Source organism: Crassostrea angulata, chromosome 10 (assembly GCF_025612915.1).
Source record: "Crassostrea angulata isolate pt1a10 chromosome 10, ASM2561291v2, whole genome shotgun sequence".
NCBI lineage: Eukaryota > Metazoa > Mollusca > Bivalvia > Ostreida > Ostreidae > Magallana > Magallana angulata.
Genome location: NC_069120.1, coordinates 34044349 through 34063639, shown reverse-complemented (window position 1 = coordinate 34063639; position 19291 = coordinate 34044349). Strand labels below are relative to the sequence as shown.

Here is a 19291-nt window from a genome sequence, read left to right as displayed (position 1 = left end):
ATTTACAAAATATTTTAATTTGCAGCGCAAATTATCCAAAGTTCTTGTCGTATGCTTCTTCGGGTTCTGTTGGTCAGTAGTCTGCTGTCATACTGTATCTACTGCACTGCAAAGTTTGACAAACAAATTCGTCGATTAAACAATTTTTCAATATAATTTTAAATCGATCTCCATTTTGAGATGCACTACTTAAAATGATATAAAGCACAGTGTGCAGAGAACCCCTACGGATAGGTTAGACATCCGTAAACTTATATTTAGACACGACCAGTTATATCATACAGATATTCATAGAATATACAGTATGAAAATATAAATGGGTTTATATTTTTGGCTCTAGCATATACTAGCATTCACTTGTTCAAAAATAAAACTTGCCCAAAGATAAAAAAAAAATATTCAAAACAACATTCTATATTTGTCACTGAATTGCCATTTTTGTATTTTAGCACGCAACAAAGATAAAAAAAAATAGATGCTTTATAATGCTGTACGCGGACTACTGGTTTTACAGTGATGACATTACGAATTAAGCACTAGCATTTACTTGATCTTCTTTCATTAATAACGAGCTTTTTGTCATTCGGGTATCAAAGTGTAAATTTTTCAATGGAAAAATAAACTTAAATCTTTGAAAATAAAGCTGTAAATCACATTCTTTAATTGTGCAGTTCATCGTTTACGATCTGCCTAGCGACCTCGTCTGCTTTGTAACCAGTTGGAAAGAAAAGGATAAGTGACATAGGTTTGAATCATGGTGTCACCGAAATGACCAGGAAGATTAAAAATCTCAATGATGACTGGTCTAGGGACGACGATCAACGGATACAAGATATTAAAACTCTTAATTGTAATTAACCTTTAACAATGAACTTTTATTATAAGTCACTTATGTACGGTGACCAGTAAAGATATATTAACAATTGCTTATTCTATATATGTGCTGATTTTGTGCTCATGATTTGACTGAGAAAGACTTACATGCTTTTATACCACTATACGATAGCCGCGTGCTTATTAGTTATCATAAAACACAAACTGCTTTATGTTTTCAAAAGTTTCAAGAACAACAAAAGGATTACAGCTTCCATACTTTGGGTGCAGAAATTCTACGGTATTTTTTCTGTATGCCCACAACGAATTAGCTCCAATACCAGCAAGATTTTGTTTTGATGTCAGACAGTGCAAGTGCACCGAAACATAGGTCAAGCTATACTTCATGTTCCAACAGTTGTTCAAATTATTATGGCATGTTATTACAATTTTTGCTTTCTATCCTTCCTAAGGCGGTTACAGATAAGACTTTCGCGGCTCCGTTTACTTGATGAACCAAAAGTTAAAATTAACAAATCAGTGGTTACCGATTTTCCCCTTTCAAATCCCTTGTCATCAGCATCAGAGTTGATAACGAAGTGAGACACATTTTTTAAAGCTAAATTGAGGGTTTTCCCCCTTTTTTATTTTCCTGATTCTAATATCAGTGCACTGTTAATTTATCTTTATGTTTTCGTTTATGATGCAGCATCAGAAATGTTTCCAATGCAACATTTGGATTTTTTTTTATTGACTGTGCTTGATGTGTAAGATGTCGTGCTTCAGGACATTCCAAATGTTTGCTGCAATCTTTTGAGTTTGAGGGGGCGATGACCTACTGGTATGATGATCTGCTGATTAAAAAACAAAATCTTGAATACCAAATAGCGTCCAAAGTACGTTTGTATAAGACATACATGTACATGTACCTTTTAATCTGATAATCGACCGTTTTAGACTCTCTTTGACAAATGGCTGACGACACGAAAGGGGAAAACATGCTCACATCTAAACTGAATCGATATCGTTCATATCAATTTTTTAAAAGGTGTGTGTGTGTGTGGAAGGGGGGGGGGGTTACATATGTTGTTTGTTTTATTGAATTACTACTTTTAAAGTTGTTGGGTTGATAAAGTTTAAACAAATTTTGTTATTACATTCACCCAGTATTCAATTTTAAAATGTACAATATAACTTTTATAATTGATCATGACTTAGTGGAACAATGGGAACAATATCATGTATTCCACTAAACTTTTCTCTGTTATCAAATTTTTTAAACACTAGAAACCTTTAGGGTAGGGGTTAAACCTTTTCTTTTTACCCTACGGCCCACAGCGCGCCTAAACCTTATACATGTACCTTGGAGCCTCTACGCCATTATTCCCACCCCGTCGTACTGCACACGACGGATGCAATTCCAGACGAATTTCCTACAGTACCGTACAAATATATGAGGTCACAGACCAATTAACCCAACAAAACAGGGTTATATATATAATTTCTCGTCTAGTAGGTATAAACACCTTCACATAAACCAAGTACTGGCTTACGTACTAAGTATAGGAAAGTAAAGTATCAAACCAACAATAGCAGCTAGTCACCCTCCTTCATAAAACATACATGTACATGTATGCTCTGTGTTAATTAGGTTTCCGGATATCAATGCTTCCGTTGGTTTCTATGATATGAGATCGCATCTGTTGAAATGGCAATCGGGTATAGATTACTGCATTTACGAAAAAGAAAGCTAATTATAAGATTTAGTACATGCTAGTAAAAGTGATAAGCTCTCTCTCTCTCTCTCTCTCTCTCTCTCTCTCTCTCTCTCTCTCTCTCTATATATATATATATTTATATACATATATAATATTTTTCTCCATTATTCAGTGAAAAAAACAATAAAACTAGGCATTTATAATTTATACGATCTTTCCTACAAATATGGGCAACACAAGACTCCTATCTTTCTTTGTTGCGACAAATTTTCGAAGTGGCTTATAGGATATATAAAAGTAACTTAATAATCACTTCTATACAAGTCAATTACAGTTATTTGTAATAGGACGATCAAGCTGGAGTAGAGTGTTTTGGGGGACATAATCTTAACGTGCAGCGTGCATTAGAAATGCCTAGAAGTTAATAGATTTTTTCAACGCTGGCCTTTTTGCTACTTGTGTCGGAAAAATCGATGATATTAATGCTTACTTTGACCCAAATAATTTAATTCCCCATAACTATATCTTAGGGGACTGTAATAAATTCAAATATCAAGATACAATGTAAAATTCGTTTAATCCGATCGACTTTTTTTTTACTGTTGGGACTGACGGCATGATTTAAGCACGTGCTCTGGTTACTTACATACATGTTCACATAGAATACCAGTTTAGAACTGTTTCTGTAATTCAGCTATTCATTTAGGAAAGATACACCGCTTAAAACTTTCGAGTTAATACTGTTTTTCATATATTAGATCTGATAAATCACACTTGAAATTGTTGCCTATTTCCGTAATTTTTGCAGTGCGATAAAAAAAAATGGTATCGATATTAAAGCAGATAGCCAAGAAATTGATCTGAATAACATCAACACAACAAGTTTTTTGTCATGAAAATGAAATGAAGTAATAATCATGATATTGTATTATACAAAGTCATTTTAAATCTTTTCATATATATACCTGGTAATAGTCATGATAATAATCGTAGTTTACATGTCTTTTTTTCATTTTTATCAATATACAAAGTATATTATCAATATATTTTTGGAATGGCAGTGAAAGATTCTCTCGTTAAAATTTAAAAATTGATACTCTTAGAACGTATATCAAGTTTTTCTGATCAGTTATGGCTATTGCTGCTCAGGTGAGCTATGGGGCCCCTGGTCATTTATTTTTAATTTGAGCAAAACAATTACGTAGTGATCTCATAAGACAGTCTTACAAAGTTCTAACATAACTTCAGTGGTTAAAAAAGTTGTCGTTGACATCGCATCACACTAATACACGACAAATTACGATAACTACCGACGCGGTAAGAGATTCACAAGACCCAAGGCAAGGTCTCAGACAGTAATTTTTAAAGTGTTAAAGTAGATGTGTGAATAAGGCGTGTAAAATGCCCGTATGAGGATAGATAAGATACTGTTAAATTAAAATATCGACAAATCTGATAATTTCTCTTTTAAATTATCACAAGCAATGTAAAAACTATACTTAGCATATTAACATCGATTTGTAACCCTTATAATAAATTATTTGTTAATTATTTGTAATATGTTGATTAAAGCGGTTTTTTTTTTTTATAGAGTAGGTCTGAGCTCTATATTTTTGTCATAGTCTAATTAAGGTTTATTGAAAATTAAACCGATTTCAATAAACAAAAAACATTGGAGAGATGACCCACTATCCTTTAAAAATGTCATTTTGTACATCAACAATTAACGTTTTAGAAAAATAATATAAGTCCATAGAGTCGTGGCTAAAGTCGCATATACATGTACATGTAGCATTTAAACACAGCACTTTGTAGTGACTCAATTGGCTCAGTGGTTAGAACACCAGGCATAAGGTAATCTTATAGTACTCGGGTTTTAGGTAGTGGGTTCGATCCACCAAAGTATTAGGGGCTTATTTATAATTCTTATCATTTTTTATAATATTTAAAGCTAAATATAATAATTAGAAATTGTCCTTTTGTAACCTTGTATTATAACATTATCAAATATATCTAATTGGAAAAAAAAATTGAAATTGTATTTTACGACTAAACCAAACGGGCATTTGCGCTATCTTATTCTCCCATCTTCTTTCATCACTATAATCCGTACAACAAATTCTTTCAAAATTTCGCACCCCCCCCCCCCCCCCCCACATCCCGGATCGGATTAGGATTTTGAGGATTTCCGAAAAATGTTTTTTTTTTCTTGCCGAGATTTCGGATTGGATTAGTACTCCCACACTTTCAATTTGTTCTGGAAGTTATGATGCTCTGTGATTTTGGATGATTAGATATGTATTTTTGTTTATATGTTTAAATCTACGTATATTGTGTCGAAGGAACAGTTTAAGCATCCCTACAAAACAGAAGAGAGTATGCTGACGCTTAAAGTGATTAGGAGAGTTTTCCCCTATGAATATTTCAATTTCCTTGAGTCGAAATCAGGTTGATGTAACCTTTATAGTCTAGCGCATAACCTCTCAAGCCCAGGTCTTTCTACTTAACACTAAAGATGTTAAACATTGTGCCAAAATCATAAAAATACAACATATAGAACCAAAACAACACTCCTCCATACAAAGTGATAGTACACGTGCAAACAATGATGTAGTTTGGATAAATAGACAAAACTCTAAATCTGTAACACCAACCAAACTCATTTACGGATATTGCGTAGAAAACCCTGATAGAATTAACACCTGTTCTTGAAGCTAACGAGAGCACGGTGACATAGCACAAAATGAGGCGAAAAAAAATGTAGCTTGAACATATATGTTTGAAGGGTTTGAATAGTGAGCGAAGGTATGCATGGATGTACTTGCAAAGAACATAAACATGTATTACACAACTCTGTGCAGATGTTCAAAAGAGAATTGATTAATATATCTTCCCCCAGACAGACAGAATGTGTATTTTGTTATAAGATATGTGCAAAGAGTGCAGGGGATACATTGATATATGGTGACCTATTGATGCGTTTATACCTTTACTCACTGAATCATAGATTGGAACCTCGGCGAACAACACGGTCTGTCACCATCTTTCTATTTCTTACCCAGTTTTAAATGTCGCCAGATATTGTATTAGTGTGTGACATCGTGTTTGGTAGTAGAGTGGTTTCTGCAAAAAATAGCTTAATTCTTAATTTTTTTTTTCTAGTACCGAGTGATGAAGATAAACATATGTGCTTAGAGTATCCGACATGAAGGTATACCGGTACATACGTATAGGTAACAAATTATGAAATTCAATCAACTCATTTTTTTTTTTAAATACTTGTGACCCGCAAATATGCATGTACATATATATAATGTGTGAAAAAAAAGATGGACACGTTTATGATTTGAAGGGTCTGAATTACTTACCAAGCCAATATTGATCTTATGTGTCATCATTTGAAAATTGTTCTGGTATTATAATATATTTTTAAACACGGTTTGCATTTATAAATGCACTTATTAAAACAAATGATTCAAACGTAAGTGGATTAATAATTTAAAAATCGTTTCAAATAGTGTCATTGAAAATGCAAAATCATTATAATCTCTTCTCTCTCCCCCTCCCGCCCTCTCTCTCTCTCTCTCTCTCTCTCTCTCTCTCTCTCTCTCTCTCTCTCTCTTATATTATAAAACGAGATATGTTTCTTAGAATTAGTCAACGATCTCACACAAACAAGTCTGCCTCTAATTAGCTATACGACATTAAAAATTGATTTACTGAAAATTACATTTTTCATTTTACAGTCTGTTGCTTGTCAGAATTAAAAAAAAAATTTGAATTATTTATTGATATATTTGATTAGACAACGTCATTGAGCTATTTTTGCATCAAAAATACAGAATTTGGTCCCCTTTTCATCGCGGATTAACAAGAACGGGAAATATCATTTGCATGCGTAATTATCGAAAACCGGATTCTAATACTCCGTGGATTAGAAAAAGGGCAATTAAAACATGCAATGTACCTTTGTGTATCACGCTTTCATCTTAATGCGATAATGATGTCTGGGTTATTTCAAGCATTTAATCAGAAGCTCCTTAATCATTTTATCTATATTGATTTTATTTGAATATCCACCCATTTTATCAATCATAATCATCATTTCTTATAATAAGTTTGGACGTCGAGGTGCTGCAAAACGGTCCCTGTCTCAATATGCAAATAAACAAATACTCAGGTATGTTCGAAAATATTCTAAAGGAGTAAGAAGCAGCAGGTGCTTGCTGATATTTCGGAGCCCCCTCCTTCCTCCCGCGGGCCCAGTGAGTCAGCTTCTACATCCTGTGTAGGGCGTCTGATGGGTAATCGTCCAGTATGTAGGTGTGTATTATATGCATAATTTAATAAATTCTTTATTCTCGATAATATCACAGACAAACTGTTACTGGTTGTTGTTGCTGTTGTGATCAAAGTCCACCAACCACGTTGACGCTTGAATTTAATGATAATTATATTCAATCAGAAAACAGAAAACGTATGGGGGAGTAGCAAAATGAAAATACATCAAATTTAATGATGCTCTTTATCGGGGGTATTCAGTGTAAACAAAGTACAAGCGAGTTGCATGAAATCGACTTTATCTTTTGAATAAAATGATTTTGATTACTTACTAATATTTAAGCAAAAATCACAGTTTCCTGCTAAACAATGTAGTAAATTACTTGTTCTACTCACGTTTTCCATTCAATTATATTTTTTTGTTTTTATATTAAAAAAAGAGTTTGAATTAAAAGAAATTCTATTTTTCCTTTTTTTTTTCTTAAGAACAACAATTCATCTAGTGAAACGAACTCTCTGTGAATGAAGACACGTTTTAATTAATTTTCATTATCTACTTTACAAGCCCAAAATCAATAACAATTGCAGACAGGTCGTGGGATAGTACTGGGTGGGTGTAAATACAAAATTTACAACATGTGTCATGTTGTAAATTTTGTATTTACACCCACCCAGTAAATTCAAAATTTACAACATGACAATAGCAACGTCAACAACGTTAGCGTGTCGCTGCACAGACCAAAAACTGCCATACGTACTGTATTCAATCAGAAAAACTAGTCATGTCATATAATATGTTTATTCGTATATTTTTTGGTACATTATTACAATTAGAAGTACATATCGCAATAACTGAAAGCTCAACGATCATATCTGAAGATACTCATACAAGTCACTGAAGTCTGTCACATACAGTGCGGGAATTTCCCTCCACGCAAAGATGTCCATGATTAAAAGCCGGCCATATGTTACAAATAGCATATTTTACCATACAACAAGGTCTTAATTATGAATTACAATAAATATAACATCAGTATAATTTAAACATGTCAGACATATACACGTGATTTAATCCACAGATTACAAGATCATTGATAAAAAAATGACAATGGAAAAGAGGTTTTAATATAACAAACTAGTAGTCAAAATGCTTCATATTTAAAAACAACACTTTACCTTCTTTTTAAAGCTTTTATTTTTTTATTCCAATTACAATACCCTTTCTTCCTCACCTTTTATTCAAATAATTTTTTTTTATGTCATTGTGCAAATAATTTCGGAAGTTCAATTCAATAAATTAACATTAACATAATCTTTGTGAAAAAAAAAACATTATTCAAGAACAACCGCCGTTTACTTAATACATGTATTAATATCAAATTCCTGAAAACAGTGACTGATTTTTAGCAAGTTTTCTTTCAGCTTCATGAAACAATTGTGTTTTTTTAATACCATAATAATATATTGCACAAATTCTCGACTAGATTCTATGAGTTCAATCCATACTCTCTCAGTCTTATAATAATTATATCACAGATATTGTCAGATGATACAAAGCTATGGATACACACTTCGATCAGCTATCAATGTGATGTGATGATAAAAGCTACGCTCACACTTTTCTCGTTTAAACAACCAACTAAAGAATGAATGGGCTTCTTTTCTTGCTTCTTTTCCTTTTATTTTTCTTCCTCTTCTTCTTCGTCATGGAAACAATATTCTCCACGACAGACGGACTAAACTATTGTGTGATTGATATTGAATAAATTATATACCCAATAACTCGCCAGCAGATTCTTAGAAAAATAGGAATCAAAATATGTATAGTTTAATTCACTGATACTAGCACCATATTTTCAGATTTCAGAGAGCGAGCGATTCTGAAATCTTGAATATTCTATTTTTGGATTATGACGTCGCCAGCACCACTTACTCTGGGTAGACAGTGTTCTGTGATCTACACGCGTAATTTCTATGACGTCATGACGAGGATGATGTCTGCAGGTGTTCCAGGGCCAACTCATGACAGAATCGGTATTGTTCCTGAAAATCAAAGGAAAAGGATTTTTAATCCTTAGCCATAAACAGATCTATATAAACGCATGCTTAATTTGAATACCAAAGTTTCGCATACTTGTAGTTTTTAAAATTTGCTATAAAAATAACAAACCTAAGCCCAATCGATATATATTTATAACATAATATGTGAAATAAATTTAATATGATCAATCGAATAAGCTATGCTTCATAATTTTAATCAAAATATATTTATACTTATGAGTTATGAGTAAGATTTTAAACTTCAGAAATTGTAAAAAGTCTCCGTCACTTCCAAAATAGCAAAACTGACCATGTTACAGATAAGTTGAGATCGATTTTGTCGCATTTGTTTGATTGACTGGAACACGTCCACCTCCCTGTCGCATTTGATCCGCTCCACGATACAACTCGCCGCCACATAGAGCCCGCTCCTGTCCACTCCATTCCTAGCAGACAACAGTTTACAAAAGATCAAACTTTTCATCCAAATGGGATACAAATAAAGAAAAAAAAATTAAAAAAGACACATTTCTTCAAATTTTAAATTCAGATATTGATATAAATAGTCCTGCGGAAATTGGTAAACATATTTTTTTTCTAAAATGCAAAATACGAAAAAACAAAACAAAACAATGATAAAACCATACGACAAACTAACGAAAATTAATAAATAATGAATATTTTATATCTTAAGCTGTTTCAATCAAAGTTTTGCCTTACATGCAGTGGACGGTGACCGGCGTGTTTTGGAACTGTTTCTGCCAGGTGTCCACATTCTCCAGTTGGTCAAGTAGCGAGGCCTTGGTGTTGGGGACGGGGGAGGCGTCCGGCCACCGGTGGAAGTGGAACTGTCGCACCACGCGGGGAACCTCCTGGGGCTGAAAAGCGGGATGGACACGAGAATTCATCACTTGTTGATAATAACAGCCTGTGATGACTATGTAGAAAACTTTAATGACAGTTGAACATTTTTAACTTGTATGGAAATTCCTCATTTTCTCATTAGTGTTTAATTAAGGAGTAAATTTCGTTTCGGTTTGTTAGGAAAGTACTGCTCCAGTAAAAGGTTTTTTGGGTGCTAGTGACAAAATTACTATTCTATGGACTGAAAGATTTGATTTTAAAAAAAAGAATTACCTCAGAGGCTCTGTACATATTTCATTTTCAGTTCAATTCTACGATTATAATAATTAGAAATATTTTTATATTTTCGTGTATAATTTTGACAAAATTAATGTCACAATCCACACTGGCTTTTAGACTTACGTTGAGTGTATTTGTTATTGTGAAATCCCTCACTGTCATGCTGGGATCAGACTTGATTTCTGCCGTCGTCTCCACGATGAATGGTCCGAACTTTTCTCCACAGGTCTCTAGGGTCCAGTACTGCTGACACATCTAATCAACAAATTAGTTAATAACAATTAACAAGGCAAGTTTACAATATACATGAGATTGAAAAAAAAAATCCCATTTTTTAATATTACATATATGTTGGTGTTTTTATTTTTAAAATAGTTCAGTTTTTAAATTCAAACGTAACGTACGAACTTGTAATATGTGTTGGCTGCATAAAAACAATAATATATAACTTCGAGTTATCTCGCTTTTCTTTATAACCAGTGGAACGTTTGAACTATATTCGTTTTAATTTTTCCAGAAGTGGGAAGCACATGAGGCAGAAATAAGGAAAATTTTATTTCCTGGTCTGTAACTTTTCTTATTTTGTAAAAGAATAAAAAGCGTACTTCATCTGTCTCCTCGATTTCATTCAACATAACAATGCAGTAGGAATTCTGGTCATAAATCATTCTCCAGAAATCGACAGCGGTGTTTGGCAGGGGCATCTGAGTAACGATGAAGGCATCTTTCCTCCGATAACCCTGGAATGAGAGCGCCAGAGAGATAGAGAGACAATATATGAGAAAGAGAGTATAAAAAAACCCACTCTATAACATAGCGGCAGCAAGATCAAAAGCTCCTCAATGCCAAAACCGGTAAGCAGGTGCGCGCGAGAAACTTACATTCAGGAAGACAGCGTTGATGTAATTGTTGTAGTCTTCTACGGGTGTGACTAGGTAGGGGCGACATCTGTTGGCTGTAACGCAACAAAAACACCCATAAATAATTGCCATCAAAAACAACTGCATCGCTTCCGCAAATAAACCCGGGAAAAAAAAAGTTTCGGAAAAAAGTGCCAAAAACAATTTGTACATTCTGCTGATGTGATAAGAAGTACCTGGAATGACATTTTTGTCTCTGTTTTTGAAAATATTTTCTGGTTTTAAGGCTACAGTGGTGTCTTCTTTCTCTATTGTCGATGATATCAAGTTCAATACCTACACAAGAAACAAATCAAGATAAAAACAAAATTAGAGAAAGAATGGAAAGCCAGCTGATAATGTCAAAGAAATTCTTTCAACATTTCAAAATGGAATTTGAGGGGGAAAAATAAACAGCTGGCAAGAGCCATTGGTATATATGTCTTAAAAGTTTCTTAAACTGGAAATGTTGATAAGCGCTCAGATTTCAAAGCAACAAAAAGGAGATGTAAGGCATAGAATTTAACCTCGAACTGTTCCTCTAGCTTGGTTTTGCCGATGCTCTGATCGTATTCCAACATCTCTGACAAGGTCTTGGGATAAGAGGCCGCGGCCATCGTGGTATCCCCGCATATAAGCGCTTCCAACAAGACGTCATAGACGAAGATATATTGTTCCTGCAAAAAAAGCAACGCAGTCATGGATGAGCGAAGGATAAACGCGTTTATCATATAAATGTCAGAAAAACAGGCGATTGGAACCGAAGCAATTAGCATTTCTTTGATAATTAACTTCTGTTTGTTTCTTAATGTTTCTGGAGATATTTTTTTTGCAAAATGCTCTGGTCTTGTGTTTCATAAAAAAACCATATCGAAACTAAAGTAAAGATTCTTCTGGGAAATTTCTAAATGCACGTTTAATGTGTACCCAAAACTTTATTTCCATGCATATTGCCAAGTACTGGGCTTCTGGGAATGTCACGCAAATTAAAAATGTCAAAACAATCTTAACTAGTTTTTTTTTAAACATAGTTAATTAACCTACATAAAAACGGGGGCGTGATTAAAGCCAGGTATGAAATATCAGTTCACAATAACTTCTTGTAAATGTTGATTTTAACCTGTTAATTCAAATACGAGACCACTTTTACGACGCAAGATACTGACATTAAATTATTTAACGTAGATCGCCTGATAAGAATTATAGTATCACCAATAAATATACACTGCATATTTTTTCATGGAAAATCAAAGTTATCGAAAAAATCAATTATTGATGATTATTGATTTTAGCGGCCATTGAATATGTGCTGAGACTGACCAGTGTCTGGACCATGTTGACCCGCTGTGTCCTCATTAACTGGACAAAGTTGTGGACGTCTATGATCCCCTCGTGCTTGGCCTGCTCAAGGTTGACGTCCACTGCTATGTACGTACCCGTCCTACCGACGCCAGCACTGGAAAACAACAAGCAGCGAACATTTTTTTTACTTAATTATTTTAAGTATTTTAGAATTATTTTAAGTATTTTAGTATTATTCTATAAATGTTTTCTGAACCAAAATTGTTATCGATCTTTACATCTTAGTGCAGTAGGTTTGGGCGTTAACTACGTGTATTTTACAATTATGATTTCGAAAAACCGATTCACAGCTGCCAAAGTACTTCTTTTAAATTTGGATTGACCATTGGTGACAAAGAGCACTGGTTTACACATCACATACCGCTTATGGCAGTAATGATAAAAATTTGAGGATGCAACTAGCACTAAACCTTCTTCATTTTGATACAATTATCCTGCAAATTTTAATGTTTTGCTTACTTGATAAAAAACCCAAATATTTGCAAAAAGATTTTTTTTCTTCAGATTGACCAATACAACACATGCAGCAAACATTTATGTTAATAACAACTATCCCGCAATTCTAAATGTATTGCTTTCCGCTAAACTAGTAAAGTTTTTTTTTTCTAACTGGATTGACCATTGGTGCTATTAAAAAAAATCGACTATATATACTACATATATTGTCCAAGGGTCATGTGACGACTTTATTCCTTACTAAGAAGGACTTAGCAGTTGGAAATGTCCCATTTGCAGTATGTAAAGACCGCAATTTCAGAATAGGCCTTTATCTTGCATTTAATATATGTACATATTTTGCAATAATTAATTGTGAATGTATAATAGAATATTCCTACGCGTACCTGCAGTGTACAATAGGCGGGCCGTTATTAAGGGGATCATAGGTGCGGATCTTTTGTCTCATCAACAGCAGGGAGTGTCCAAACTTAGGGACCCCATGGTCTGGCCAAGTGGTATAGTGGAACTGTTTGATGGTTCGATTTTCACCATCCTGTTTTAAAAGTAGCACGAAAATAATAGAAATGCATTCATTTTGGACCCTATTTCCATAAATAACTTAGATAATTTCAAGGTTTTCCTTTTTCTGGTGACTTAAAAATAGTAGAACAACTTATTCTAAAAACCAATATACACTATTATACGAAGGATGCTTACTTTTTGTATATGGAATGTTCTTATTGAGAAATCTGGATGACTCTCAACCGAGACAAACTTGACTTTGATTCCAGCGTAATCTTTTGTCTCGTTAGGTTCCGGCCAATACTGCTCACATTTTTTCTGCAAATGAAATATATCACTTATATAGTAAGAAAGAAATTTACAATAAGTTATATTCATTTAAATTTGTTTGATTTGTAATTTCTTTACTTTTCCCGTCTCGGTGGGGTTGGTGAGCATTATAACCGTTCGGGACTTCTCTTGCCAGACCATTCTCCAAATGTCGTCCATTGTAGTTTTTGTAGGCCCTATGAATGGATACATGTAATAGCATACAATATCATCAAAATTATTGGAATACGTTTGAAATATCTATAACAATGCTAGGACACGATGACATATACCCTCGGACAAAATGGATTTAATGGATTTTATCAATATTATACGAGATCTAATATTCTGCAAGTGATTTTGAAATATCTTCCTTTTCGAAAAACATTCTTACCTTGAGCCGCAATGTAAGCTTTCGACCTTTTGTAGCCCTGAAAATATAAAAATAAAACATTTTGACGGTGTTGATACACAACAATATTACTTCATATCTTTTAATATAAAAAATCCTCGTTAGGCCCCTTACTTCAATGTAGTTGGCATTGGTGTAGTCATCGTGTACATCTCCATGCACGGGCTTCAGTACCACGCGAGAGTGGTCATCTGAAATATCGACGAAACCAAATTACTGAATAAAATTTAAACAGACACAATTGGATTTACAACACCGGAAAAACTTTACTCTTTGAGTTTTAGACATTGGTTTGGCTTGACTTACATGCAATTATGTTTCCATAGCGGTTTTTGTCTTTATTTTCTGGTTTCTTCGCAACTTCACAGCTAGCAGTTAAGCCTGCAGGAATCAGCTGGAGGAAAAATAACCAAATTATTATGAATAAGAGGTCCATAAATATTTTGGCCAAATATATAAGTTTCATTCCTTTTTGGAGAGTGTTAATGTCTATATTGAGTTGAATGTATTCCAAGACACTTACCCTGTACTCCCTTTTGAGGCCCTCTGCATCGTTAATCTTGTTGGCCTTGACATAATCCCACAAATCCTCGACCTTGACCGGAACTATGGTACAGAGACCTACATTACCGTAAACTGGTTCCGAGTCCCCGTCCGTGCCAGAGCTGGGCTCCAGCAGGGGCTCGATTTCTATATCATCTAAAAAATAAACAGAAACAGTGTTATCGATATATTTTTCTTAATCGTAACTACTCGGCCATTTCCGTAACCATCATTATCGGTGACGGAAAGGGGCGAATGTGATTCGATTGATATTCGTTTCTTAAATACAAAATGGGTTTACAAGAAATGTGATGATGTGACTAAAAAAATAAAACCAAAAATAATTTAATTTGTTGCTTGACTACAAATAAAGTGTGTATCATCGAAGCTTTTTATTCTAAGCTGTGAATAATAAAAGATTAGAATGAAGAAATTTCATAAAAAGCAACTACTGTTTTCGTAAAATGTTAATTTAAAGTTAAATCTTACAAATATATATCCTGTGTGTAAACAAATGAATTAAAATAATTAGATTAAAGCATGTTCTTATAAAGCAAGACTAAACATTCTTGCAATAAAATCAATCTATTAAGCAGCTACATTTGCAATGTGCAACACTATGCTTGGGCCTGTTTTCCTTCTTTTTTTTCTATTTTGTCTTCTTTAGCAGTGTCATTTACAAACAAATAATTAAAAAGTCATGCCGGAACAACATTGATCTTCGCAACACATCAGAATGGGATTTTGTCTGCTTAAACTGATGAAACCTTCTCATGCTCTTAATCTCATGCGACACTCTCCCCGCTTCATTCACCTCTTTTAACACCCTTCTCCTTCATCCCCCTCCCCCCCCCTCCCCCAACCCTATGCCCGCTATACAACCTCATGCAATGGATGATCCACAGATCCTGACAGAACAATGCATGCTGCTCATTTCTCAATCGTTTCGCACTCTGCCCTCTCCCCCGACACACTGTTTACTATGTGCCTGGCTTTGTTTTGCGCCTTCTGACCTTTGTGTTGATAATGTTATTGTGCATCTTGAACCCATGAAATGTTCTCCCAATGAATTACGAAATGACAGACACGTGAGAATCATTACCAACTCATCCACCTTAGACACTCAGTGTGTATATATGCAAACAAGCCAACAATTTTGATTGCCTTCGTGAATCGTCTGCTGTTTTATAATTGTTTGCTCGGAAGTCGATTAGAAAAAAAAATCAAGAAGTTTTATTTTCCTGATTGCAGAACAATCAAGATTTTTTGGGCCGTGGTAATTACTTATACAACTTATGCTCTACATACATGAAGGTGCATATCGCTCCAATTTTTTTTATCCCAATCATTTCTTATCGGGTTCGGGGTGGGACTATTTACGCTCTGATTATAAAATCTCTTTGTTGCAGTGATTATTATTTTTTTTTTCTAAGAATAACCTTGAACAGTACATTTATCTAAACGTCCTTGATTAAGCAACAACGAATTTTTTTAAAATTAAAAAAAGAAAGAAAGAAAAGCCCACTGTAACTGAAGTGACAATTTTCAAAAGGTGTCAGAACAACAGAATACAACAAATTTTCTCTCACCTTTTTCAATGTTTTCAATAAACCAGCATGCATTGCAAAATGAAATCAAAAGGAACAATGAAGAACAATTTCACACAAGCAGTTCGGGAACTTTGAAAATATTGGTCGATAAAATCATTTATAGGGTAAAAACATGGCTGATAAATACACCTCCACATTATAAATACTTACTCCGATACCATTGTGCTAGTTCTAAAATTCACAAAACATTTGCTTTTATAGCTCTAGAAGTTTGTTCATATAAGAGTCTAGAGATAGGAAGGAAAAGATAGATAGGCATGTTGCGTAATAACATTGGTTTCTTACCGACGGGGGTGGATGGGGTGGAAGTATCAGGCTCTGGGATTATAGTGGGTCCAAAGTTTGGCATCTCCGCTTTTTCTCTTTCTGAGGCAATGTGGCGCTTTCTTTAAAACAAGATCACAGAAAATCGAATATTTTTTAATGAAAAAGTTAATCACAAAATGAGATGGGAGGTTTGATCTAGTCGATGACGTTTATAATGAAGATTATAATGTACAAAATGATACCGTGACTTGAAAATCAATCAACAAGCTGTAATGGATTCAGGAATCGCTGACTGTTTGAATACATGATAAACTTTGTATAAACTAACAAATTTTACCTAAGATCCATAACGTTATATTGTGAACCAATATCGCGAAAAAATTTTGCGATGTTCGCGAGAACATATTAGTCGCAAATATTTATCACCGCAAATCAGCCATTAATATCTTAATTGTGTAAGAATTTCAAAACAGAAATAATAGAATTGCAAAAAAATATATTACCCAGCGAACGTGTTATATAAACAGTAGTTAATTGAAAAATTAAGTCAATAAATTAAAAATAAACAGTTGCTTTACTGTTAATATATCTTCGTAGATCTTTATTTAAATGCGCCTTAGGAGAATTGTTTTAAGACAATGATGTGAATTTTCTTTGCTTTGGGCTTTTTCTTGGATTGCACTATCATTACATAAAGCAGAGCGTGCATGTCTCACCTCCACAGGAAGAGGAACAGCGCAAACACAAGGATAAGCAAGATGAAGACAACGATGACAGCGACGATGACCGGCACGTGATTATTCTCGGGGGCCGTCGTCACTCGGCGCGCTACAAAAAACACAACAGAAGGAGGGAGAAATTAGATCTGCCTGTCACTGCAAATATCTCATAAAACATGCAGAGAAAAGTCAATTAATAAATTCACTTAATTGTTATGCCTTTTTTTCGCATACTGAGGACCCCGGTGCTAACTGTGTCTGTCCCATATAAAGCATTCTTAAATGGAAGAGAATAAATTGTTTGGCCTGTTATCGGTCCCTTGAAGGAAACGAGAGAAGGCTGTGTGGCATATTAGATGACTGGTGTAATTGCAGTTTTGTCAAATGGCAAAAGCTAGCTTGTTTAAGCTGCTTTGTTAAAATGAAGAAAAAGTCTTTAACTGAAACAATCCGAGATGAAATAATTGTTCTTGGAGCCCCAATAACAGGGCCTAAACTGATCCAGGCGTTAAGGTAGTTGATACGTTGGATGTCTGTACATTCGCTCTGAATAAATCACTTTGCACTTACCCTCTTCGCTTAATGCTAGAGAAAACGACTTCTTTTCCATCTAAAAATGATACAAAAATAAAAAATAATAGGATATTCCATTTTTACTAATCAAGAATCATCAGATTACTGCATGCAAAACTATCTTGTCACCCTCAATTCTATCGCATATCGACTAATCTTCACAAATAGGAGCTTTAAGGCGGCCAATTATTGTCTTGCATCTGAAGGAGATTTATTCGCTGCCGATGCAATTCTTGTCACGTTTTCGGTAATTACACGAAAATTGCATTTATACTGACCGAAACATTCCCCTAAACAATAATCAGATTCCTTTTTATTGTTGTAACCTTTTCACTTTTGCTTGATACATCAGACCAGTGTAATCAACATGTCTTTCTTAAGCAATTTAAAGCAGACGATTCGATACTGGCTGCGCTGATGATGTAATATTTTTAGCTTCAATGTGGTTGGGTATAATTTAACGCTTATTTTAGGAATAATGTGAGATTTTTACGAGTTTTATTGTGGCTGGGAATAATAAAACACATATTTAAGAAATTATAAAAAAAATAAATTTCTTACCCCGTCTGATATCGTGTAGGCCCCATACCAAATGGAGTAATCGCGGCGTGGCTCTAGGGGCGCGTTGTAGTACCCTTCATACGTCTTGTTGTCCCCGACAACAAAGGTGCGGTAGAGATGGTCACGTGGTAACTGTGCTGCAATATACACTCGAACGTCACGTTCCTTGGCTCCTTTATAATCCATTCTGACGTCACGGATGGCATCTTCAATGCCTCGTTTTGAAATTCGATAAGACTTTGCAGAAGAGGTTTCTTCCACAATGATTCGGTAGAAGCTGGTAGATAAATTGAAAAAAATTTCAGTATTTTACTTATAAATATGGTTAAAGTGGAAATTCACTCTTTTGCTATGTGAAAATAGATCTCTTTGGATGTCTTTAGATGATCAATTTACCTTATATTTTCGTCTTCCAGAGGTTGTAGAGATACAGTGATAGTAGTTGTAGAGCGTTCTAAAATGACCGGAGCTGGGGGCTGAATGGGATCTATTTAGAATGGAAAAAAGGTTAAATCAACCAGGCCAGATTGTCTTGAAGGGAATTCGATCTTTCAGATCGTTACAGCATTCTGTACCTATGCTTTTTGTCCACACTCGAATGGACTTGACTGGGCCAGATCCCTGGTTTGTAGAGGCACTGATGCTGCAATTGAACAGGGTCCCACTCCGTAATCCGTTAATCGTTACTCGATTGGCAGTACTGGGGACTATTTTCTTGTGGGACTTAGAATTTCTAGAAGCGCACTCAACCTATAAAATGGTTCCAGCAATATAAATAAGGTTTGTGTAATAAATTTGATTGGATTTTTGGTTGAAAAATACGAGCATTTAAGCGTTTCCTGTACACAGAATTTACAAAAACTGTTTTGAAAAAAAAGTCCTTGAAAATAAGATATGTATATGCTCACCAAATACGATTGGATATTTCCATTGTTCATAGTTGGCTCAATCCACACTAGAGAAATAGAGTGGGCAGTTCGGGATTCGTTTTTAAAGGATGTCACTTCTGAGGGAACTAAAACAAAATTCACAAAAATGCTAATCTTTTATACCGCCCGTTTACTTTTCGTTCTAAACTCTG

General features: G+C 34.5%; 1 protein-coding gene across 6 annotated transcripts in view; it reads right to left on the bottom strand.

Annotated features, from left to right (window-relative positions):
• Positions 1 to 7597: 7597 nt before the first annotated feature.
• The window catches only part of LOC128168017 (receptor-type tyrosine-protein phosphatase epsilon-like), a 33453-nt gene continuing 21759 nt past the window's right edge, over positions 7598 to 19291 (bottom strand). For 4 of the 6 annotated variants that reach the window (XM_052834067.1, XM_052834070.1, XM_052834071.1 and 1 more), the window contains 24 exons: positions 19119 to 19225; positions 18786 to 18960; positions 18607 to 18697; positions 18211 to 18487; positions 17647 to 17686; positions 17074 to 17185; positions 16376 to 16476; positions 16241 to 16261; positions 14461 to 14636; positions 14244 to 14331; positions 14052 to 14128; positions 13920 to 13956; positions 13625 to 13722; positions 13412 to 13534; positions 13099 to 13247; positions 12215 to 12350; positions 11422 to 11571; positions 11092 to 11191; positions 10877 to 10950; positions 10601 to 10735; positions 10119 to 10250; positions 9573 to 9730; positions 9163 to 9298; positions 7598 to 8855 (listed from right to left, as the gene is read on the bottom strand). In XM_052834067.1, the coding sequence (XP_052690027.1) occupies positions 8793 to 8855; positions 9163 to 9298; positions 9573 to 9730; positions 10119 to 10250; positions 10601 to 10735; positions 10877 to 10950; positions 11092 to 11191; positions 11422 to 11571; positions 12215 to 12350; positions 13099 to 13247; positions 13412 to 13534; positions 13625 to 13722; positions 13920 to 13956; positions 14052 to 14128; positions 14244 to 14331; positions 14461 to 14636; positions 16241 to 16261; positions 16376 to 16476; positions 17074 to 17185; positions 17647 to 17686; positions 18211 to 18487; positions 18607 to 18697; positions 18786 to 18960; positions 19119 to 19225 (2756 nt within the window). In that variant the 3' untranslated portion in view covers positions 7598 to 8792. The remainder of the gene's footprint in view (positions 8856 to 9162; positions 9299 to 9572; positions 9731 to 10118; positions 10251 to 10600; positions 10736 to 10876; positions 10951 to 11091; positions 11192 to 11421; positions 11572 to 12214; positions 12351 to 13098; positions 13248 to 13411; positions 13535 to 13624; positions 13723 to 13919; positions 13957 to 14051; positions 14129 to 14243; positions 14332 to 14460; positions 14637 to 16240; positions 16262 to 16375; positions 16477 to 17073; positions 17186 to 17646; positions 17687 to 18210; positions 18488 to 18606; positions 18698 to 18785; positions 18961 to 19118; positions 19226 to 19291) is intronic. The other 2 variants (XM_052834069.1, XM_052834068.1) reach the window with 2 other exon arrangements.